This window comes from Loxodonta africana, chromosome 25 (genome assembly GCF_030014295.1).
Source record: "Loxodonta africana isolate mLoxAfr1 chromosome 25, mLoxAfr1.hap2, whole genome shotgun sequence".
In the NCBI taxonomy this organism is placed as follows: Eukaryota; Metazoa; Chordata; class Mammalia; order Proboscidea; family Elephantidae; genus Loxodonta; species Loxodonta africana.
The window spans coordinates 57,245,883-57,271,269 of NC_087366.1; the positions used below are offsets into that span (position 1 = coordinate 57,245,883).

The 25,387-nt window shown below is 39.7% G+C and overlaps 1 protein-coding gene across 1 annotated transcript in view; it reads right to left on the bottom strand.

The window, feature by feature from the left end:
- Positions 1-23,616, bottom strand: part of LYPLAL1 (lysophospholipase like 1) — a 39,848-nt gene extending 16,232 nt beyond the window's left edge. The window contains exons 1-2 of the mRNA XM_010599416.2: positions 23,487-23,616; positions 17,007-17,106 (exon numbers count right to left, since the gene is read on the bottom strand). Of these exons, the coding sequence (XP_010597718.1) occupies positions 17,007-17,106; positions 23,487-23,574 (188 nt within the window). The 5' untranslated portion in view covers positions 23,575-23,616. The remainder of the gene's footprint in view (positions 1-17,006; positions 17,107-23,486) is intronic.
- Between the last annotated feature and the right edge of the window lie 1,771 nt (positions 23,617-25,387).

Below are 25,387 nucleotides of genomic sequence, written 5' to 3' on the forward strand. Positions count from 1 at the left end.
CAGTCCTGTACCAGGCCTCCTGGAGAACCTAAATTCTCCCTCTTTCCCATATGGCTTCTGACCCCAGCAGCTGCTTGGCTCAAGAGAGGCAGATAAATTGGAATCAGGAGGAAGAGAAGGCAGAAAGCATTCAAGCCTCCCACCTCCCAGAATCCCTTCTCAGGATTAACTCTCGAAAGTGTTTTGAAAATGGAAGCAGGTGCTTTCCCCACAGCATTAATGTCACTGTCAGACAAAATGAAATCCAAGACGGTATTCAACTTGTCACTAAAATCACAGTGAACTTCTGAATCGAAACTGAGTAATACAGCTCTTACTTTAAAGCTTCAATTAGACTGTAACATTTTTGAATTATGTCTACCTCCGTTTTCTTTTTATTCTGCTGTTTCTCTAAGTGTGTATTTGTCTGTCTAAGCACTTAAATACGGATGATATCATGGGCTAAAATATGAATCATTCTGGGCACTCAGCCATTAACAGAAAAAAAAGACATTCCCTTAACTTTATTTTTCTTTGACAATGCCTCAGTTAATTGGAGGTACGTGCTCCACAGGGCTAGAATCCCAGTGTAGGTATTTTACTAATATGGCAGTTGTTTATTCTCAATTCTCTAAGAAAATCAAAATTATGTTCAAAATGCATAATTGGTGAAATTTAATGAAACAAAGGATAATTTGGAACTTTTTTCTTTTATCTATATCACTTCACTTATAAAGAAATAGAATTAAGAATGCATAACTCTCCTAGAATGTTAGAATAATCTTTAAATAAAGTAAAAAAAAAAAAAGAAAGTAAGTGTTTTTTAAAACAGCAAACACCTGGCGCATACGTTTCACTCATTCACCTTTCCTCTAATAAATCACCGTATTAGCTGGCATAGAACAGATCGGACATTACCACAACAAACAGACATGCTTGGCAAAGAACATCACGTGGATCCTAAATCAACCAATCAGTCACATATTGGTGGAGTATTCAGCTGGAATGAAATGTCCATGGTAAAATAAAATAAATAAAGAATTGACATTCAGCTGTTTTGATCTGTGTTCTCTAAAAGTCATTCGTAACCTTTAGGATACACAACGTGGAATCGGTCTCCGTCTTCATCCTCATTCCATCCTACTTTCCGCACCATTCACTACGTTTCAGTCAGACTCACCTCTTTCTTTCCTCCAACAGGACACACTCATTACTGCTTCAGGGGCTTACCATTTGGTATTCCCTCTGCTTGGAATGCTCTTTATCCCATTACTGCATGGTGGGCTCCCACTGATCCCTTAGGTCTCAGGCCAACTGTTACCCCCCAGTGAGAAATTCCTTGACTCTCCCGTTTAAAGCATAACTACCTTTGACCATGTAATGCACACACATATTATCCCATTGCCCTACCTAACTGTCTTAATAACATTCATCAGTATTTGAAATTATTATATTCCATTTCCCTTTTATTTTCTGTATTTATGTGAGCTCTCTGACAGCAAGGACTTTATCTTTTCCACAACGTTATCCCCAGTGCCTAGAACAAAGCCTGACATATAGTAGATATTCAATAAATACTTGTTGAATGATGAATGTCAATAATTATTTGTGTCACCTGGGATTAATCTGTGCCAGCAGGAAATAACAAAGACTAAAATTATTTTATTTAGCACTGAATATCTTTTTAATTCTTGTAAAATCCATATTGTGATTTCTAGAAGAATTGAGGGTCAAATGTTTCTTCTGTTGCTTTAAATAAAATGTTTCTGAGAAACCACGTTTTTACATACTAAATGTGCTATTTAAAATACTTACCGAAGAAGTAAACTATTTCCCACGATAGTTATTTTTAGTAAAGATCTCTATTAGCTCACTTGTAGTACAGCCCTATTGGTACTGGGAGAGGTATTTCCTAATAACTTGCTTCAGATAGAAATCTGAAGTGATAAAGTAAAAAGCCTGTTGTTCACTGCAACTACATGAAAAAGAAAAAAAAAACAGCGTGTCCGTTTTAGACTGCATGTTTAATAAAAAACACGAACATGCACTTTATGGGAGAAAAATAGTGAATAAAAAAGTACAGACATTACACAAGTCTTACTACTTTCAGGATGTTTCGAAACACTAAGAAAAACTATATCATTATATAAATTATAAATGCCTTGTTAAAAATTGTTACTTTTTTTAAATGGAAATTCTAGTAGTAAACTCAAAACAAGAAAAGTCTAGGAGTAAACCCAAAACAAGAAAATCTCCAATTGTCTTTACAGAAAATACCATTAAATACATCATAGAAATAAAATTCTTTATTGAGTACTTCAAATATAGTGTACAAATTAACAAAATAAAAAAATGAAGCAGTATTTTCCACTTAAATGAGCGCAGTGAGCAAACTGCTGTATTTTACTTAACATGCACCTAGCATAGCTGATTAAAAATATCTATTAAATATTAAATATAGTTGAGGAAAAGGAATACCGTATAGCCAAAACAGTAATTCATAACTTAATAAAAACATACTGATATGCTATAATAGGCCATGAATGAGAAAATATAATAGGCTGTTGTTCTCCTCTTAAGGTCTTAAAAATATACATTACTGTTGAAAGCAAAGGCTGTTAACAATGGTGGAATTTTCAATGTATGTGGATGAAATACAAATGAAAACTATAACACAAAATGGGGGAGTAAGGAACCTATATGGTTGTAAGCATTCTGTCTTTTAATTAAAGCGGAAGAAAAATAATGCTAAGTAGAAAGTGAAAGGTTTGATGCGTATATTGTAATCACGAGGGGAACTAGGAGAAAAAAAGAATAAATTAAAACAGAATATTCAAAATATTCAAATAATCTCAAAGAAGGCAGAAAAGGAGGATGGGGGGGGAGAAAAAAACAATAACAACACCAACAGTGATCTAAACTCAAACATATAAATACAAAGAAAATCAAACTCACTGCTGTTGAGTCAATTCCAACTCACAGCAACCCCGCAGGACAGTGTAGTGCTGCCTCTTAGGGTTTCCAAGGCTGTAAATCTTTACGGAAGCCTACTGCCACATCTTCTTCCTACGGAGTGGCTGGTGTGTTAGAACCATTAACCTTTCAGTTAGCAGCCGTTTTCTGACACTTTGCATTATAACAACTTTGAAAAAATTCTCAGGTGGCACTTCCAACATTCTGGGCCCCACATAGGGCCACAGCTGGGCCAGGGGCACCCTCCACGGGCCACCCTGAATTATATACCAGAGGCCCTGGCAACGACAGTGCCACGCAAGGGATGGTGGTCATCGGCTGAGGGATGCCTTCGCCTGTGATGGCAGTGATGTCTCAGTCTAGCCACGGAGGGCTGGCCGCAAAGGTGGGAAGACGAAAGGTCACGGGCGAGCAACAGGAGGGTGGGAGAGGGCCCAAAGATGCTAGGGAGGTGGCAAAGGGGGGAGAGAAAAAGGGCCACGTGGGGCTGTGGGGCTGGGGTAGACAGGACAAGTGGCGTCCCTGCCCAGGGTGGTGGGTAGGGGGTGGCGGGTGGCAGTGGGCAACACCCAACCACCATGGACTTCGTGGTGGTGGGGAAAGCATGGTGGGGAAGGGGGGCCTGCTGTGCCACACGCATCACAAGATGCACCAGGGGCACCCGAAGGGCGTCGAACAAACAGGAGGACACTGGTATCAAAGACGGGGTACAGCCCCCAACTCTTGTGTAATGCCAATTTCATGTAATGGCCCTGTCTTTGGAACCTAACCATGCCAATGAGCGAGGAGGAGGAATACACCAAATAATAGAGCTTAAAGATACATGAAGAGAGAACTGATGAACTGAAGGAAGAAATATGACAATCTATAACCATAGTAGGAGAACTTAATACTTATCCTTCAGTAACGGGGCAGTTCTACCCTGTCCTGTAGGGTTGCTATGAGTCGGTATGGACTCGATGGCACTGGGGTTTTTTTTTTTTTTTGAACTGATAGAACTTAGAAAATTTGATTACTACTCTCAACCACCTTGAACTAGCTGATATTTATAGAATACTAAACACAAAAAAAGGAGTCCTGGTGGTGCAGTGGTTAAGCACTTGGCTGCTTATTGAAAGGTTGGTGGTTTAAGCCCACCATATGCTCTGCAGGAGAAAGGTATGACAGTTTGTTTCTGTAAAGATTTATAGCCTTGGAAACCGTATAGGGCAGTTCTCTGTCCTACAGGGTTGCTATGAGTTGGAATCGATGTGATGGCAAAGGGTTTGTTTTGCATTTTGTTTTTTTTGTTATACACAAAAACGCACATGAAAGAGTCACCAAGGTAGACCATACGCTAGGTTGTAAAACAAGTTCTAATATGTATCAAAAGACTGAAATACAATATTTTCTCTGACAATGATGGAATGAAATTAGAAATCAACAGCAATAAGCTATCTGGAATAACTCCGAATATTTCAAATTTAAACAACATACTTCTAAATAACTGATGGTAGAAGTTACAGTCTCTCCTTGAATCTGAGCAATCTTCTGACCAGAGAGGAAATAACACTGTGTAACTCCCAAGGCTACACTTAAAAGGCAATAGAGCTTCCTCCTGGTTCTCTTTAAGACATTTACTATTGAAACCCAGCCTCCATGCAATCAGGAAGCCCAAGACATGGCACGGTGAAGTCTCACGTAAGTGTTCCAGTCAAAAATCAAACTAAGGCCCTATCTAGTTTCTAGCATTAACTACCAGACATGTGAGTATCACTACCAGACAGATGCTTCCTGTCCCTACCAGTTGTCAGGAGTCGCCCCAGACTTCAAGTTTTCCCAGCAGAGGTCCAGACACTGTAGAGTCATTACGGTTCCCTTGCTGAATTCCTGTCCCATAGAATTTGTGACCATAATAAACTGTTGTTTGGGGTGGTTTGTTACACAGGAATAACAATATTAGCATGAGGGAATTTAGAAAATATTTTGATATGAATGAGAAACAAATTACAAAAGAGCAAATCAGTGGAATTTACCTAAAGCAGTGCTTAGAATGGAATTTATAACCTAAAATGTAAGTAGAGGGAAGGAAATGATAAAGAGTAAAAATAAATGAAATAGAAAACAGACAAATAAAAAAGTGAAATGACAATGTCAAAAGTCAGTTCTATGAAAAGACTGATCAAACCTTGGCAACAAAAAAATTAAAAAAGGGGAAGAAAACACGAATTATTAATATCCACAATGAAATAAAGGACATCAACATAAATCCTAAAAACACTGAAAGGAAATATCATGAACGACTTTATGGCAATAAATCTGAAAAATTATATAAAAGATACAAATTCTGTGAGAACACAAACATTCAAAACTGATACACACTCACAAACTGAAAATCTGAATAATCCTGATTCTGGTAAAGAAATTGAATTTACTCAAAAAAATCCAGGTCCAAACAATTTCATTAGCGAATTTTATCAATGATTGAAAAAGAAAATAATATCAACAAACTTTCCAAAAAACACAGGGAACACTTCCTAACACACTTGAAGATGCCAACATAACCTTCAGGCTGGTGTACAAAAACTTGACAGAGGCATAACCGGAAAAAAAAAAAAAAGAAAATTACAAACCAATATCCCCCAGGAACACATACTCTCAAACTCTATTTGAGAGCCTTCAAAAATATTATTAAATACAAGGGGTGTAACTAAAAAAAAAAAGCTTTTTTTTTTTTTTTTTTTAATAAATATGTAGCTGTAGTAGGGAGCCCTAGTGACGCAGTGGTTAAGAGCTCCAGCTGCGAACCAAAAGGTCTACAGTTCGAATCCACCAGCTACTCCCTGGAAACCCTATGGGGCAGCTCTACTCTGATGTATACGGTCACTATAAGTTGGAATCAACTTGATGGCAATGAGTTTTTTTGGGCTTTTTAGTACACTAATACTGATCTTTACATGGTTTAAATTGAGTGATAATCATCTCCCCCAATTTAAAGCTTCAGTGGAAACATTTGTAGTGGCAACAGGGGTACAAGGATTCACCTAAGCGGAGGTATGTAGCAGAGAGTTTACGTATTGCATTGGCTGCTACAACTCCAATGTTAACAGCCAATGTTTAATTAAAACATAAATCTGAAGAGAAAAAAAAAAAAAACTTAGAAGTTAAAATCTCAAACAAAATTGTCTCAAGCACATAACAGAAGACATTTTAAAGTTATGTCCTGCAAAAATGTTTTTAAAAATCCATTTCAAATTAGCCTGTATTTTTCAATGTAATAGTTCTAAAACGCTGATGCAGAATGGCTTCATGAGAAGTTTCTAGTTTCAAAGATTCCTGGACCACACAAAAGATTCTATTTCAGTATTCAGAGGTGGAACCAAAATTCTGGGTCCCCCCACCCCCCAAACATGCCAGTATATTTGGATATGAAGGCTTGGTAGACACTTGGAATCAACCTGTATCAGAAGTGGCACTCACTAAAATATAGACTCCTGGGCTTAATCTCAGACCCACTCAATTAAATCTGTGGGCCTATGACCCAAGAAACTGCATTTAATACATTAGCCAGGTGATTCTTACTGTGCACAGTATAGTTTGAAAACAATTGCCTTCCAGTTTAAAACTTCAATTTTCTAATAAGCTGTAAAATTTAAAGTCCTTCTAATTGGATGCTACTCCATGAAACATCCTGCCAGTATGTTAAATGTAAAACGCCAGACAAAACACATTGTATGTTCTCTAAAACCCTTCTTTTAGATTCCCCAACTTCTCACGTCTCTGCTCTGTGAATCTCCCTTAAATTGAGCTGCTACGTTCCCACTACAAGTCCCAGTGGAGGCTTCTGTGATTGCCAGATCTGTGGATCTCAACTTTGGCTGCACAGTAGAATCAGCAACGAAGCTTTAAAAAATGCCTTGGCTACACTCCAAACCAATTAAATCAAACTCTCTTGGAGTGGCAATCAGGTTGGATTGTCAGATAAAATACAGAAAACCCAATTCAATTTTAATTTCAGACAAACAACAAATACTTTTTTAGTATAAGTCATTACCAAGTCTACACTCATCTGTCAGTTTGTCATTCTGTGGTGGCTTCCAGGTGGCTGTGATGCTGGAAGCTATGGCACTGGTATTTCAAAGACCAGGAAGGTCACCCACGGTGGACAGGTTTTAGCAGAGTTTCCAGGCTAAGACAGACTAGGAAGAAGGGTCTGGTGGTCTATTTGTGAAAAATTGGCCAGTGAAAACCTTACGAACAGCAGCAAAACACTGTCTGACACAGTGCCAGAAGTTGAGGGCCTGACATTGGAAGGTACTCAAAAGAAAATTGGGGAAGAGTGCCTCTTCAAAGTAGAGTCGACCTTAATGACGTGGATGGAATAAAGCTTTTGGGACCTTCATTTATTGATGTGGCATGATTCAAAATGAGAACAGCTGCAAATATCCATTAATAATGGGAACATGAAATGTACAAAGTATGAATCTAGGAAAATTGGAAGTTGTCAAAAATGACACAGAACGCCTATCAATACCCTAGGCATTAGTGAGCTGAAATGGACTGAAATTGGTCATTTTGAATCGACAATCACGTGGTCTACTATGCCAGGAATGACAAATTGAAGAGGAATGGCATCACATTCATCGTCAAACAAAATCTCAAGATCTATTCTAAAGCACTACGCAGTCAGTAATAGGATAACACCCATACGCCTACAAGGAAGACCAGTTAATATGACTGTTACTCAAATTTACCCACGAACCACTAATGACAAAGATAAAGACTTTTACCAAGTTCTGCAGTCTGAAGTTGATCGAGCATGCAATCAAGATGCATTGATAATACTGATGATTGGAATGCAAAAGTTGGAAACAAAGATGGATCAGTAGTTGGAAAATATGGCATTGGTGACAGAAATGACACCAAAGATCATGTGACAGAATTTTACAAGACCAGTGACTTATTCATTGCAAGTACCTTTGTTCAACAGCATAGACGGCACTATACAGGTGGGCCTCAACAGATAGAATATATCAAATTGACTACATCTGTGGAACGAGACGATGAAGAGGCTCTGTATCGCCAGTCAGACAAGTTCTGGAATGACAGCAAGGACATTATATATGAAGAAAGCAAAAGGTTATTCAAAAGACAGCAAAGAAAGAAATTACCAACATGGATGTGAGAAGAGAAAACTTGCTCTTGAATGCAGAGTAGCTAAAACGAATGGAAGAAATGATGCAGTAAAATAGCTGAACAGAAGATTTCAAAGGGCAGCTTGAGAAGACAAAGTAAAGTATTATAATGAAATGTGCAAAGACCCGGAGTTAGAAACTGAGAAGGGAATAACACACTCTGCTTTTCTCAAGCTGAAAGAACTGAAGAAATATTTAAGGCTCGAGTGGCAAGACTGATGGATTCTATGGGCAAAATACTGAACAACGCAGGAAGCTTCAAAAGATGAAAGGAGTACACAGTCACTGCACCAAAAAGAATTGGTTGACATTCAACCATTTCAGGAAGCAGCATATGATTAGGAACCAACGGTCCTGAAGGAAGAAGTCCAAGCTGGACTAAAGGCATTGGTGAAAAAAAAGGCTCGAGGAATTGACAGAATACCAATTGACATGTTTCAGCAAACCGATGCAACACAAGAAGTGCTCACTCATTTGTACTAAGAAATTTGGACAGCCACCTGGCCAATCAACTGGGAGAGATCCATATTTGTGCCCATTCCTATGAAAGGTGATTTGACAGAATGTGGAAATTATTGAACAATATTATTATCACATGCAAGTAATATTTTGCTGAAGATAATTCAAAAATGACTGCAGCAGTACCTCAAGAAGGAACCACCAGAAATTCAAACCAGATTCAGAAGAGGACGTGGAACAAGAAATATCATTACTGATGTCAGATTGATCTTGGCTGAAAGCAGAAAATACCAGAAAGATGTTAACCTGTATTTTATTGACTACGCAAAGGCATCTGACTGCGTGGATTGTTACGAATTATGGATAACAATGCAAAAAATGGCAATTCCAGAACACTTAACTGTGCTCATGAGGAACCTGTACATAGACCAAAAGGTAGTTGTTTCAACAGAACAAGGTGATACTGCGTGGTTTAAAATCAGGGAAGGTGTGTGTCAGGGTTGTATCCTTTCACCATACTTATTCAATCTGTATGCTGAGCAAACAATCCAAGGAAGTGGACTGTACGGAGAAGAATGCAGCACCGGGACAGGAGGAAGACTTATCAACAACCTGCGATATGCAGATGACACAACTTTGCTGAAAGTGAAGAGGACTTGCAGCACTTACTTATGAAGATCAAAGCCTTCTGTATGGGTTACATGTCAACATAAAGAAAATAAAAATCCTCACAGCTGGACCAATAAGCAATATCATGATAAAAAGAGAAAAGACTGAAGCTGCCAAGGATTTCATTTTACTTGAATCCACAGTCAACATCTACTGAAGCAGCAGTCAAGAAATCAAACTATATATTGAACTGGGCAAACATGCTGCCAAAGACCTCTTTAAAAGTGTTGTAAAGCAAAGATGTCACCTTGAAGACTAAGGTGTGCCTGACCCAAGCCATCATATTTTCAGTCACCTCATAGGCAAGCAAAACATGGACAATGAATATGGAAGACTGAAGAAGAACCAATGCCTTTGAATTATCATGTTGGTAAAGAATACTGAACATACATACCATGGACTGCCAGAAGAATGAACAAATCTGCCTTGGAAGAGGTACATCTAGAATGTTCCTTAGAAGTAAGGATGGAGAGACTTCGTCTCATGTAGTTTGGACATGTTATCAGGAGGGACCAGTCCCTGGAGAAGGACTTCATGCTTGGTAAGGTAGAAAAGGGAAAAAAGAGGAAGACCCTCAACAAGACAGATTAACACAGTGGCTGCAACAATGGGCTCAAAACATAGTAATGATTGTGAGGATGGGGACTGGGAACTGTTTCATTCTGTTGTGCACAGGGTTGTCATGAGTCTGCACAGAGTCGACAGCACCTAAAAACCATTACCAAACATTGTATTTTTATTTGAGAAATCTGGCAACTCCACACTCAGACATTTGTAATATTTTCATCCCTGAAATGCATATAGAAGGTCACTAAGTAAAATATATTTCCCACTGTGAGATGGAGTTCAAAAAGTTTGAAAGCTACCACTCTAGACCAGGTGTTAGCAAACTTTTTCTGTAAACGGCCACAGAACAAATATTTTAGACTTTATGGATGGACAGTCTGTGGCAACTGCTCGGCTTTACCTTTGTAACACAAAAGCAGCCACACATAAAATGTAAAAAAAAGAGTGTGCCTACATTCCAGTGAAACGTTATTTATAAAAATAGATGGTAAACCATATTTTACCCCCGGGGCCATAAGCTGCTGATCCCACACCAGGCTATTGGATCGTTTTGGGTCTCCATTTTCTCATACGGCATATTCACTGGATTTCTTAGTTTCATCATCTGGAAATTTGAAAAGTCTATATAAGAATAAAAATACTGAACAAAATGGTGCTTGAGAAGGCAACTCCAAAACGTAGCTCTGGAAAATTTAAGATTACCAGTGATTAATTCCTTGGGTAATATTTCTACATTCTGCCTAAATGACATCCTAAAAAAACAAATAGGCAAACTAACAAAAATCATTGACATCAAGTTGGTTCCAGCTCATGGTGACCCTGTTAGAGTAGGACCACTCCGTAAGGTTTTCTAGGGTGTCATCTTTATGGTTGCAGACAACGGGCATTTATCGGGTGTTTACATCAGACAGGATGCAGAGGGCTTTTTGTACATTATATATTTAATTCTCACAACAAGTTTTTGAGGTAAATACAATTAGTGCTTCCATTGTACAGTTTAGGAAATTAAGACCCTTAGAGAGGTGCAATGCCTTGCTCAATATCTTACAGCAGTAAATAGAAAAATCAAGATTCAAATAAAGGTCTACTCGATTCAAAGACTGTGTTCTTATTCACTCTACTACACTAATTCCATATAGCTTCAAATATCCTACCAAACAATATCACGTCTTGGGCATTTCCTTGACCTATTGGTCAAACGAGTATAGCAGAAAAAAGATGAGTTTGGTATTACTTTACTGGTTCTTATTCCACCCATCTGGATAAAGTAGGAAGGGTTCCTGAATACAAAGTTAATGACTGCAAAGGACTTTAGAGGTCTAGTTCAATGTGTTCATTTTATGTGAAAATGCAGAATTGGCACATTTTTCATTAATGGCCTTTCCTATTTTATTTTTACTAAGAATGAGATGACATAGTTCTAAAAGTCTTCACTTTTCCTCTTTAATTGAAATATTGGTTCCTGAAAGATTCCACATTGTTCCGTACACTCCAGATTGTTGGTTCACAGTAGTTGTGGAGAGGTAACAAGTGAATTTATCATTTACACATTATTACTGGCTATATATTACATATGCTTTACTCTCATTAATACATGGCACACAAATGTAAGTGGCACCACAAAATTTGTAAATATAACATAAATGAGACTACATGTATATTTCCAAAAGCACACATCCATTAGCTAAGCTTATAAATGATCAACAAATTAGCAGTCTATACCTGTTTTGGTACTTTTCTGTATTTTTCATCTTAGCCTTATACATTTTAGAGACTGTTAAATTATAAAATGGGTGTCATTTTAAAGGTAATAGTTAATTTTATAATCAAGAAAAATATATTTTAGAATCAGTGTACAAGGAAAAAAAATGACACATTTACGTTATTCTTTCACTTAAATAAATACACTAAGTTAATAAAATGCTAATTCCACCATTCAGTGGTCATTTAGTTGGTAATGCTGAAGGCATGGGCTGTCTGATAACTGGTAGCCCTTAGAGGGTCTCTGATAATTTTTCAAGATAAATTGATGCTATTAAGCGTTCAAGGAAATGAAGGCAATGATACACTCTGGTAACAATGTAAAGCTTTCCATTTCTGGAAAATAATTTGGAAAAGTTAATGCCCTATTTCAAAGGAACTGACTTTAAGGTCTGAGGGTACTATATTCTAGGAATTTTTGCTGAAGAAAAATCAGAAACAGGATAAATAGGTATGCATACTGATAACTGTGGATAAAAATTAAAATGGTCTACAACAGAATTTTTTTTTAAAAAAAACAAGAAAAATTTAAAGAGTGTCTAAAAAAACCAAACCCACTGCCGTTGTGTCGATTCCAACTTACAGGACAGAACAGAACTGCCTCATAGAGTTTCCAAGGAGCACCTGGCGGATTTGAACTGCGGATCTTTTGGTTAGCAGCTGTAGCACCTAACCACTACACCACCAGGGTTTCCAAAGGATGTCTACAGCCATTAAAACAGTTTTCTAAGACCATTCAATGAGAAACCTTTAGCCGTCAAATCATCAAAATACAATGTTAAGTGAAAATAAAGTAGAATTTATAATTTTATGTTTGGTATAAACCCATGTTTGTAAAATTAAATAAAAAAGAAGACGGTAAAAAAGGATAGGGAAACATAATGGTGGTCATTCATTTTTTTCAATACTTGTGATGGCTGAAGCTCACATTGACAGTATTTTTATGCAAATAACGTGTGCCTTCTACATTTGTTTGCCAACAAAGTACGTGGGCAGAGGGGAGTGGTTGGCAAACAAATGTAAAAGGCGTGCATTATTTGTGTAAAAATATGGTGTTACCAAAACGTAAAAGATTTGTAAAACTTTGTTCCTCTAGGACAAGTTTTATTAACCCTGTGTATATTAAGTCACTGCTAATAATTCTAACTTTTAAGGGCTTTTGGGCTGAATTGATTGAACCACCCTGAAAAGGTGTATCTGAATGAGGCCAGGTAGTAAGTAGAATTCATAATACATAACTATCAAACATAACTTAATGGAAAACACAATAAGCAATACTTTGTGGGAAAAGAGATTAGGTCTAAAAATATGAAAACATATAGACTATGTTACATTTAAAATAAAACCCAATTAACCATAAAACTAGGGAAGTATTATTACCAGCCCTAATATGACAAGTATAATAGAATATTGTCTGAGTTTGCAAAAACACAGTGTTACACTCAGCCTAGTGGCTAACTACTTCAGCACAGTGCCTTCAAAGCTTATGTACTTGAGTAACAGATAATAATCTTAAAATATGTTAAAACTTTACAAAAATAGCGTGTACGAAAATTGCAATGAGATGTAAGATGAACCAAAATTGGGAAACACCCAGCCAACAGAATGTGGTTTATATTTGAAAATTAAAATATTTCAGATATTGTAATTTTAAATTATACATAAAGTGAAGTTTGTAATTGCTCTGAGACTCAGAGGCAATTTGCAATTAAAACTTCATGATTTGACATTACTCATAAAACAACAACAAAAAAATGATGTCACGGTAACCTGAATACGATTTTCCAACATCACAAAATGTTAAACCTGTTTTACTTTTTACACTGTTCATAAGATAAAGATCCCTTAGGACATTTAAAAAACGTTAAGTCAAAAGTTTTACAGCTATCGGTCATCCTTCATCAATGATATTTGATTTCTGAAGGAAAACCAAAAACAAACCAAACCCGTTGCCATCGAGTCAATTTCTACTCATAGCGACCCTATAGGACAGAGTAGGACTTCCCCAAAGGGTTTCCAAGGAGCGTCTGGGGGATTCGAACTGCGGGCCTTTTGGTTAGCAGCTGTAGCTCTTAACCACTATGCCACCAGGGTTTCCCTCTGAAAGAAAAAAGGGCTAGGGAAATACAGTGGGGCTGCAGAAAGTACACCTCGCTGGATATTTAACACAAAATAACATTGCTGAGTCAGTTGAGGCTTCTGGTACTTAGATTTGAAACCAACAAGCATATTTTTCCAAACTTTGTTTGTATATTAGTAGCAAATTGTAGCCAGCATTACTGTCCTTAAACACATCTGTTTTATTTCACTGTTTAATTTAATGGCTCTTATCAAGGATAGGATCTTAAGCGTAAGCCCACAATTTAAATTCTATTTGTGATAAAATAAATAAAGCAAACCAAAACAAAATTAAAATAAAATACCTCTGACTACTTGAAAAGCCATGGCATTCCCAGATAGGTAATTGCAAATTGTATTAAATTATGAGGTATTTTTGTTTTTCATTTTAGGAATCATTAGAACCAGTTAAAGTAGGGAAATAAAACTTTACAACTCCACGCTTGAAAGGCTAATTTTGAGAGTAGAAAGACCTTTGAAAGAAAGTGAACTTCTGCTTTTAATGCTTCTAACCTAGAGTAATTAAGTCTAAAAATAAAGCCTAGTACATAAAGACCTGTTTTTAGGTGCAATCTCAACTTATTTTGTCCTGACTCTAAGACACTGGTGCCATTCATACTTTTATTACTTCAGATCTTAGTCTTTCTAAAACATGGACAGGTGACCAGTAAACACTGTAACATTTTTTCCCCTAATAGAAGCAAAACACTCATCACCTAATATGCATGGGACGGAGGTGTGATCAGAGGAGTACCTGGGCGTCGCAGATGCTTCAGCGCTCGACTACTGGATAGGTTGGCAGTATGAACCCACCTAGAGGTACCTCGGAAGAAAGGCCTGGTGGCCTGCTTCTGAAAGGTCAGTCTTGACATGCCTATGAAATGCAGTTGTACTCTGAAATACACGGGCTCACCGTGAGCTGAATCGACTAGATGGTGAGAGGTTTGGTTTTGGTTTTTGGAGGTATAATCTAAAGCAAGACTTCTCAACCCTGGCACCATCAGCATTTTGGGCTGGATAATTCTTTGTTGTGGGGGGCTGCCTCGTGCACTGTTGAATGTTTAGCATCATCCTTGGCCTCTACTGTCTAGAAGCAAATAGCTGCTACCATCCCCGCTCTCCACCTGCTAGTTATGACAACTAAAAATGTTTGCAGACATTGTCATATGTCCCCTGTAACATAAACTGAAAATGATCCTGGTTAAAAACCAATGATTTAAAGCTTCTTCTCACTTCAAGAACAAAACAAAAATCTTACAAGAATAATGAGTCATGAAATACTTAAGCAACAATGATAATTTCATCTAAAAAACTGGCTCCCAACGCACTCGTTACGGAAATGCTTATTTAAGATCTGAATCGATACTGACCAAACAGTAGCCCCAGCCACGCATGACTAACATGTAGCTAGTGCTTCCGAACAACAGGATTTTGTATTTTATTTAAAGTTAATTAATTAATTAAATAGCATCCAAATCGAGACGTGCTGTATATGTAAACTACATACCAGACTTGAAAGGTTTCATATGAGTAAATATTGCAAACTATCTTATTAGTAATTTTATATCAATTACATGTTGAAAGAATATATTGGATATGTTGAGTTCAATAAAATATACTATTCAAATCACTTCACCTGTTTCTCTTCTTTCTTTTTTTAACGCGGCTCTTAGAAAATGTAACATTATATATGTGGCTTATATTATATTTTTATTGGGCAGCATGACCTAAAATGTCTATTCATCTATCCAACTAGCTATGGGCTATACACTCATATAATAACAAAAAGCTACCATGAATTCAATGAAACATTTTAATTTAACTAATTTAAAATTTTAACTAAGATTTAAAATGTATGCTTAACTAAATTAAAGCAGCACCCACAAATAATGTTTAGAGCACATGAAGATTTTTACGTTATCTGAAATATTTCTGGCCCAAAGTTTGAGAAACACAGGTCTAGAACTCATTATCACAATTGATGATGGCATGAAATTCTGAAGTCAAAAAATATTAATTCCTAGAGTCATGTTTCCAATGGTCTTCCATATGACCTAGCAGAGAAATGTATTTATCCTTCCCTTCCCTATAGGAATACCACTGTGTTCCTTCCTCCCAACTTCCCCCCCCGAAAAAGCAACAGCAAATAAGCTTTCGACATTTTCTAGGACACTCCGTTTACAGCATAACAACAACCCTCTGCTTATCAGCTCCTGTGTTATCCGCACTACCCAGCTATTACACTCTTCTAAAATTATATTAACATAGTACGTTTTTTTGAACCTTAAATCTTATATTATCAGTTTATTTTATTTCCTTCAATCCTATCAGCTGAGGCAAATAAAATCACATTAATACATATAAAAAGTCCTTGAAGTTCTGGTTCTAGTTCTTCTTCATAGTAAATTAATAGAAACGCCAAGTAGAGCATGTCGCATAAGCATACTGTGTGCTTAAAGAGACTAAAGCTAGAACAGAGGCTGAGAAATCAGATTGGGATGGACAGCTCATCACATTTTTTTGCTTCAACAAAAAAGATCTGCAAACATCAAACAGAATAAAAGCCTGCAAGGATGTTAATGTAATCATTTTAAAAAGGAGTTTGACTTCAAAACTGTATCAGTCTTATTACTGTGAATATTGTTAATAATATAAACACATCTCCAGGTTATATACTCTAAAATATTTACTCAGTGGTCAGCTCCATATCCTTATTCTGTTTGCTGATTCAGCAAGCATAACATTATTTCTCAGGGATCTTCTTAAGTGTAGAAAGAATACCATAAGACCCTTTTCATAAATCACGAACTCTGGCTTAACTAAATTACTAGAAAGATTATGTTCATTGGAACTGCTAAATCTCCTCTTGGGGAAGAATAAGGGGAAGAAGAGAATTTGGAAGATGAGTTATCTGCAGGACTGGAGGAAGAAGAACCCTGTGGGTTGTGTTTGGGACGTGGCTTAAGAGCTTCAGGAGATATTTTACACAGGGTGAATAAATTACTCACCTGCAGAATTTAACCCAATAGTGTGACTGCAAAAAAGAATACCTTCTAAAAAAAATGACCCCAATTTAAAATATTTTAAGTACAGGATTAAGCCTAAAGAACTTGAGGTAATTTCTATGACATTTTGGAAAACAAACAAAAAAGGAGAGTAGAAATTATGTAACATTTAAGCTTGAATAGCAAATTTCTAAAAAAAATAATAAGTAAAAATGTATTTTCCACATCTAGATGGCATTTCTATTTATACACATTTTATGTTGCAGAGTTATATTAAGCAGTGAGAAAAATTATTTCATACCTGAAAGGAGCTGTTGGATAAATAACTTTTATGTGTTGGAATGCTAAATCTTGAGTTAGAACTTGCTTGATCCACGTTCTCAATCCTTGTCCAGTGTCACCTGGTGAATCACAAATTCTAGAGTAAGAAAAATATTTTGATAATACAGTCCATTCAAAAGCAGAAGATAATTTTCAGGTCACTCAGAGGCTGGACCAAAAGATAAAAAAATTTTCATGTATAAAAATAACTGTACAAAAAATCAATTTATCAACATAAATTAATTGACTGGACATTAATAGATAGTAATAATTTTGGTTATTTTACTCCCGGCTTCTCCACTGATCACTTTGAAGACCTTGTTTAAGCTTACATCTTAAGACTCCCCATTTGTTTAAAAGATATAATAGGAATAAGTAAACAAAGTTAAAATTACTGAATGGATTTTTTTCTAAATAAAAAAAGTCTATACATGATCTAAAACATTGTCATTTCTTATCTTACTTTTAAAAATAATAAATTCCTAAAGTGTTTGTTAACTTCTGACATTGGAGCAACCTAAAAGAATTTCTAAAACAATTTGCTTGGTTAAAACAGTAACAATCTTTCAAAAGGAGTATTCAGTGTACTTGTATTTTTAACTTGATGAAATTAGAATTTTATTTTGATAACATGTTTACATTACCTAAAACAATGACTATCTACCCAAAGGCTGCCAGAAAACTAGCCACGGTTCACCCAAGAATTACTATTATGTATATTTGCACAAAGAATGTAAGGAAATCAAAGATTTCATCTTATGAATTAGGAAATTTTAAAGGTAACAACTTTAATTTTCTAATCAATGAATTCATTAAGACATCAATTCAAAAAATATTTACTGTATGCCTACTATGTGCCAAGTACTGGGCTCATTCCTAAGGGGTAAAGATGGAGGGAAGGGGAGGGAAAGACAGTTCCTACTCTGATAGAGTGTGTACCTTACGAAGAGAAGTGGACATTAACCAAACAATCACATAAATAAACGTACGGGCAAATGGAACCACTGCAAAGATGAGGCACGTGCTGCTGCAAGGGTTTTTATCAGCAGAGTTGCTGCAGTGCAAAGATGAGATACGTGGTGCTGCGAGAGTTTTTTATCAGCAGAGTGGGTGTAGTAAAGTAGTTGAGGGAAAACTTCACTAGAATATAAGCTCCACAAGGTAAGGTTCTTTACACCTGCTTTATCCACTGAGTTATTTGCTCACCTAGTGCCTAAACAGGTATGACACAGACGGGCATTCAATAGATAGCTGCTGAACGGACAAACAACAAAGTTTGAGCTACAGTCTAAAGGACGGTGAGCAGTGAAGCGCAGAGTACCTCAGGCAGGGGAAACAGCAAATACCTGACAGGAGGGACCAGTAAGGCATCTTCTTAGAATGGAAAAGCAGAGAACAAGAAGAGGAGCAGTGAGTGAAGACCAGGCTGGAGACATCTTAGGGGCCTGACAAATCCTGAGAGCAGAGAAGCCCTGGAGGCAGAAAGCTGGCATGATTCTACAGGGTCACACTGGATGCTGTGAGAAGACAGAGTGAACTGAAGGGGATAAAAGTAGATGAGGGCGATCAGTCAGGAGGCTGCTGTTCAGGTGACAGCTGCTTAAACTAGGCTGGCAGCAGTGGAGTAGAGAGGACAGGGAACATTTAAAGGTCAAAGGGACAGAAATTGGCAAAAAATCAGTTAATAAGGAGTCAGTCGTGAGAGAAAGGTTTACAGGATGACTACTAGGATTTCAGCCAGGGCAGCTAGGTGCTCAGAAAGGAAGCACCTGAAGCAACAGGTTTGTACCCATAGTGCGTACAAGGTGTGGTACCAGGGCTTGAGCAAACCATGGCCAGCCAAAGGCAAAATCCAACCCGAGGCCCTAAGTTAAGGCCATAACCTAAGGCCATAAGCTAGGAATGGTTTTAACATTTTAAAAAGGTTATGAAACAAAAAAGAAAGAAAAAAAGGGAAATGAAGGAAAAGGGAACTGAGAGGGAGGGGAGGGAAGAGAATACTAGGGAACAGAGAATGGCTCACAAATCCTAAAAAGATGACTATGCAGCCCTTTAAGGAGAAAGTCTGCCGACCCTGCCCTACACCGCCTGGACCCCAGCGCCCTCAGGGTCTCTGCTCCTCTCCCTGGTCGGACTCCAAGCACACTGGCTTAATGCTGGTCCTTGTGCACGCCACTTGGAACCCACCTCGAGGCCTTTGCTCTGGCTTCTCCCCTGCCTGAAGAGTCTAACCCAAACACACGTGATTCAGTCACAGAAGTTTACCTGCTGAAGTATCACCTGCACAGTAAGTGCCACCATGGTCACCGTATTTAACACTGTAACCCCCCACCCATGCTCCTCATCCTTTTTTTTTTTCCACATAGCATTCACCACTAAAGAATTTCCCCCAATAGAATGTAAGCACCACGAATGCAGGAGGTTTCACTCATCACTGTATCCCCAGAGCCTAGCACCCTCCTTGGTATATAAAACCCACTGCTGTTGAGTCCACTGGACTCATAGCGACCCCATAGGGTTTTCAAGGCTGTAAATCTCTATGGAAGCAGGCTGCCACATCTTCCTCCCATGCCTTGCATATGGTGGCTACTTAATAGGTTAAATTTCTTGAGTGAATTAATGAATGAATGTTGGATAAACATGTCTAGAGCTCAAAGGAGAGATCTAAACTGAAGACATACATTTGTGTCACCTGTATATAGGTTGAAATAGAACTTGTGAGCTTGCATGGGCAGAAAAACATAGGGTGCAAAGAGGGCCTAGAGGCCAAAGTCTGAAGAACTCTATCATTAATGGCCAGGTAGAGGCGGATGATCTGCAAAAGAAAGAAGGGGCAAACAGAGGTGAAAAGAGGGCCAGGATGGTGTTTCAAGGAGAACGATGAATGGCGCTGACAAGTCTAATGCGAAGACTGAAAAATGTCCATGACGTTTAGTGACACAGAGGTTACTGGTGCCTTTAGCAACAGCTAACTCAGACAACTTGCTGAGACTTACTGTACGCCAGGGACTACACAAGACGCTGGGCAGAACGCCATCAAGACATGCATGGCTTGGGCCTTCATGAACCTTACAGAGTAGAATACAGACATTAAATTAGATCATTACAAGTATGATGACTACCCTGGGAGGAGAACCATATGGTTCCTATGGTTCCTCTACCATAAGGAAGCATGCAACAGGGAATTAATCTAATCTGGGAGGTTAAACAAAGCCAATTAAACTATGGCATATTACTACCATCCTAAAAGAAGGCTTTTTTTTTTTTTTTTTTTTAGTGGCAGTAAAGGCTTGAATTAAGTTGGCTAGAGCTTGTATTCCATATTCTTCTACGGCTACTACATCCTAGATGAGAATCTCGACCTTTAAAATTTTCTGAAAAACAAAATCTGTCTCTAAACACACTTCTTCAACCTTGGAAAGTAAGATCAGTGCTAAAAAAACAAAAACAAAAACGATCCATTCATAAAGCCCACTTTATAAAGCCTAGCACTTTATTCCAAGACTATGGTAACAGTTATAATTTTTTTGTCCATATTCTGATTAACCAGAAGCCAATGGTCTCCTATAGCACAACCACAACCACAAAGCCCAATGTGCAATCATTAGTGCAAACCTGGGTGATAAAGTTCAACGCCAATAGAGTAGTATTTATTTCAACTGTGACTGAAATAAACTGGAATAGCATTATATTTGCACATTTGGCAGAATTCTTTAGGTAAATTCTTTCTTCAAAGTACAAGGGAATAAATATAGATACAAACACGCTACATATACACACACACACACTCATACAATGTATAACTCTGGGCTTCAAGGACATACAGTGAGAGGTTATAAATTGAAAAAAATAAGGACAGTTACTTCCAGCAAAGTGGCCCAGAGAAAGAACAAAAGTCTAGGAATTCTTCCAAAAGACACAACAAATTATTTATGAGAAAACTACAACAACCAACCGGCTGCCCCTGAGCTGGTTCTGATTCATGGCAGCCCATGTGGTTTGGAGGAGAGCTGCAGTCCACGAGGTTTTCAACGGCTGTCGCTGTCCAGAAGCAGATCGCCAGGCCTTTCTTCTGAGGCCCCTCTGGGTGGATTCAAACTGCTAACCTTGCAGTTAGTAGCCAAGAGCTTAACTGTTTTCACCACCCAGGGAGAAGGGGTGTGATATTTGGGAGTTTCTAGGTGCTTATAAATGAAAAATCTAGATACCTTGGGGAATGGAATAGTGCCACCCGTCTCCCAGTTGTAAAGCACGGCTGTCATGTTGGACAGTCCACCTTCTAAATATATTTTACCAGTCACAAAGTCCTGCCTTTTAAATATCTTTGGTTATCTTCTTCCCTATTCCCAAAATAGCAAATCCTAGTTCAGGTTTTTTTCACTTAGCCTCTCCAGAGCACTGATTTTGGAGTCAGACAAATCTGGGTTCAAATCCCGATTCCACCACTACTCACAATAACAGCCCAGTAATCTTGGACAACCTGTTCAACCCATCTGAGCCTCATTTTCAAAGTTAGCAGAATAACACCTCTCAGAATTGCCCACTGCCAGGTCTCCTTCCTGTATGTCTAGGCATCTAATGCTCCTATAACAGAAATACTATAAGTGGGTGCTTTAACAATGAGAAATTTATCCCCTCACAGTTTAGGGGGTTAGAGGTCTGAATTCAGGGTGCCAGCTCCAGGAGAAGGCTTGCTTTCTCTGTCAGCTCTGGGGGAGGGTCTTTGTCATCAATCTTCCCCTTGTCTAGCAGATTCTCAGCACAGGGACCCCAGCTCCATGGGACACACTCTGCACCTGGCACTGCTTTCTTGGTGGTGTGAGGTCCCTTTTCTCTCTGCTTGCTTCTCCCTTTTATATCTCAAAAGAGATTGACTCAAGATACAACCTAATCTTAGATTGAGTCTTGCCTTATTAACACAACTGCCTCTAATCCAGCCTCACTAACATCATAGAGGCATGATTTACAACACATAAGAAAAATCACATCAGATGATAAAATGGTGGACAGGCACACAGTACTGGGAACCATGGCCTAGCCAAATTGACACACATCTTGGGGGGACACAATGCAATCCATAACCACTGCATTTTTCCAATTTCCACGTCTACACAGCTCTCAGCCCAAAGACCACTTTCTCCATAAAATCTAAGAATGTCTTCATCTTTCAAATGTCTTACTCATGCCTGGCTTCAGGTTTTTTTTCTTTTTTCAATTCATTTGGCAGCAGATTATACACCATCTTGTGATCTCCCATCCACTGCTCACTCCAACAGCTAACTGGATTGTTTTTAACTTTCGGTAGGCCCTCTAAGGACACCAGCTGCATCTCATTCCTTCAACAAACAGTTCCCAAGAGCTTACCAGGGGTCAAGCACTAGGGATGGAAGCTTAAAACAAGGGTCCTTACTCCTGAGGAGCTCACAATCCAGTGGGGAAGACAGACATCAGTAATCACAGATGACTGAGGACAGGCAGTGGAAGAATAAACCAAAAACCAAGCCGCCTGCCGTCCAGTCGATTCCGACTTGTTGTGACCGTAAAGGTCAGAGGAGAACTGCCCCACAAGGTTTCCAAGGCTGTAACCTCTACAGAAACAGACTGCCACATCCTTCTCCCACGGAGCTGCTGGTGATCTCGAACCGCCAACCTTTCAGTCAGCAGTCCATCGCTTTACCCACTGCGATGACCTGGCCCACAGGGCTCCTGCCCTGGAAATGGCTAAGTGCTGGACTACTGGACAAAAGATTGGCGGTTCAACCCATCCAGAAGCTCCTCTGAAGACAGGCCTGGTGATGTTTCTGAAAGGTCACAGCCCCGAAAACCCTATGGAGCAGTTAGTTCTCCTCTGTGCACATGGGGTCGCAACTTGAAGGCTTTATGAGGGAGGGAGAAAGAAAGAAGGGGAAACAAGAGAGGAAAGGTAGAAGGCACTCTGGCCCTGAAGCGGGGCCTCACAAAAAGGAGATGTTTAAAAAACGTTAGTTAAGCTATCTGTGAATCTCCATTATTCATATTAGCATAACAGACTGGAGAAAGAAAGCAACGACAGATAATGCAATGCGGCTGAAAACTACTCTGAAAAGTACTAAATGATTTATTTGCTTCTGGTAGACTTACCTTACTAACTTGCCCTGTTTAAATTTAGGGGAGAGGGCTGGGGGGAGTAAGGGTTGCCCTGGGGAGCCTGGAGCGGTGGAGGGTGGCAGGGAGTGGCCGGGGACAGGGGCCGGAAGCGAGGACGGTGGGCCAGTGACGGGAAGACAGAAACGGGGAGACAAGGGGGCCGGCAGGACAGCGGGCCGCGTGGGCACAGCTGCGGGGCTAGGGGACCGCCGCGTCTCGGAGCCCTTCCCTGCGGCCCAGGGCCCGGCGCCTCGCCGCTGGGCCAGCACGGGGGGCACGGAGGGGCGGCCGTTCCCCGGGGTGCGGGAAACCAGGACGTAGAACTGCAGTCCACCTGAGCCATGCAGGAAGATCAGAGAGGCGCTGTGCCTCCCAGCCGGCGACACCACACACCGCCGCAGGCGAACGGAACCGGACGCCATCCCTGCTGCCGCCTGGAGAACCACGCTGGCCCCGCCCCCGTCGTCCTGCGGGCCCCGCCCCATGTCGCCCCGCCGCTGTCGTCCCGCGGGCCCCGCCCCTGTCGTCCCGTGGGCCCCGCCCCATGTCGCCCCGCCCCTGTCGTCCCGCGGGCCCCGCCCCTGTCGTCCCGTGGGCCCCGCCCCATGTCGCCCCGCCTCTGTCGTCCCGCGGGCCCCGCCCCTGGCGTCCCGCCCCTGTCGTCGCGCGGGCCCCGCCCCTGTCGTCCCGCAGGCCCCGCCCCCTGTCTTCCCGTGGGCCCCGCCTCCCGCCGTCCCGCGGGCCCCGCCCCTCCTCCGTCCCGCGGGCCCGCGCACGCAGCACGTAGACGCCTCGCGGGGGCGCGCCTAGGAACTCGCATGCGCGGTGGGACAGGCGCGGCTCTGGCTCTGTGTCACCTTAAATTCTTTGGGATCAAGTCTTAGTTGTCGCTGTATCGAGGCTTTGATGAATCAACAAGTGTCAGCCTCGAAATAGTTATATCTATATGCCAGACTTTTACTGTAAGGTTTTTAACTGCAATCTTGAAATTCAAGATTATCTTTTCATTTTGTGTTGTGTTGGTGTTATTATTGTGTTTCGAATTTAACAGATATATAAACCTGTTTTACCTTCCGAGTTGAGACATGTACAGGATCTTTGCAGCTTTTTATGTACAGGGTAAGATAACCCAGTAATAAGAACATTTCTTGGTGTAGTTTTAAGAAATAGCTTACAAAGCAAATCTAATTTAATTTTTATAATAATCTTGTTTGGTACAGTTACCCACATTTTCACATTGATTTAAAATCTTTAATCCAGATCCTCTGATCTCAGACTATGAAATTTTCCATGCTGTCACAGCCACCCCCTTGACCACAACTTTGCTTTGGCCACAAACATACTTTGGCCACAGCCCAGATCCTTGACAATGAGTAACTTCTCTAATTTCAGTCTATTCACCAATAACCAGAGTAACTGGATCCAAGAAGTACAGCCTTGCATCTACTATTTGAACAATTTAGTTTGGAAGTGGATTATAAATAGGAATTACTTTCTGTATCAAGGCCTAACCATGAGCAACGTTTAACGTTGAGGGTCCTTGTCCTAGCAGGTAGCTCTTTCCTTATGCAAAACTGAGAGAAACAACCCAGCAGAACTTTAAGTGCCATTAAACATCAGCCTTTGGTTCAATGTAGCCTGCATTATATTTAAGTAATTACAATTTATCTTTTATTTGTTCAAGGTGACCACCCTGTTCCCGACGCCCTGCTGGATGACTGCTTATTATCATGGATCAGTAGCCAAGAAAGGCTATATGCTTTCACACTGTTGTACCAATAACTGTCCATGGGAATGGCCTTACAGGCCACTAGTTAATCAGAATGTTAACTATATGTCCTTTCTCTAAATGTGTCATTTCTCCAAAGCCTACAGATCTGTGGCTGAGAGTACTGAGTGAAGTCATTGAGGAGTACAGGGTAGGTGGGCTATGCTCTGGCAACCAACTCTCAAAACACTCTCTGTCTCTAGGTCTGCCGTCCCCACGTGGGCTCTGGATTACTTTCACAGCCAAGTGAGAAGAGGGTGCTGCTGCCAGTGGAGCCCCTTGGAGATGTGCCAGGTAGGTTGTGAGTTCTGCTTTTAGAATGCCATTTACTGGCAGGACACCTTGCTGTACACTGTCCCGTCCTTTTGAGGCAGCAAAAAACCCAGAAAAATGATTATTTAATTAACTGTTATTATTGTTGATCATAAGAATAATAAGCATCTGAGCTTCACTGGGATTTACTACGT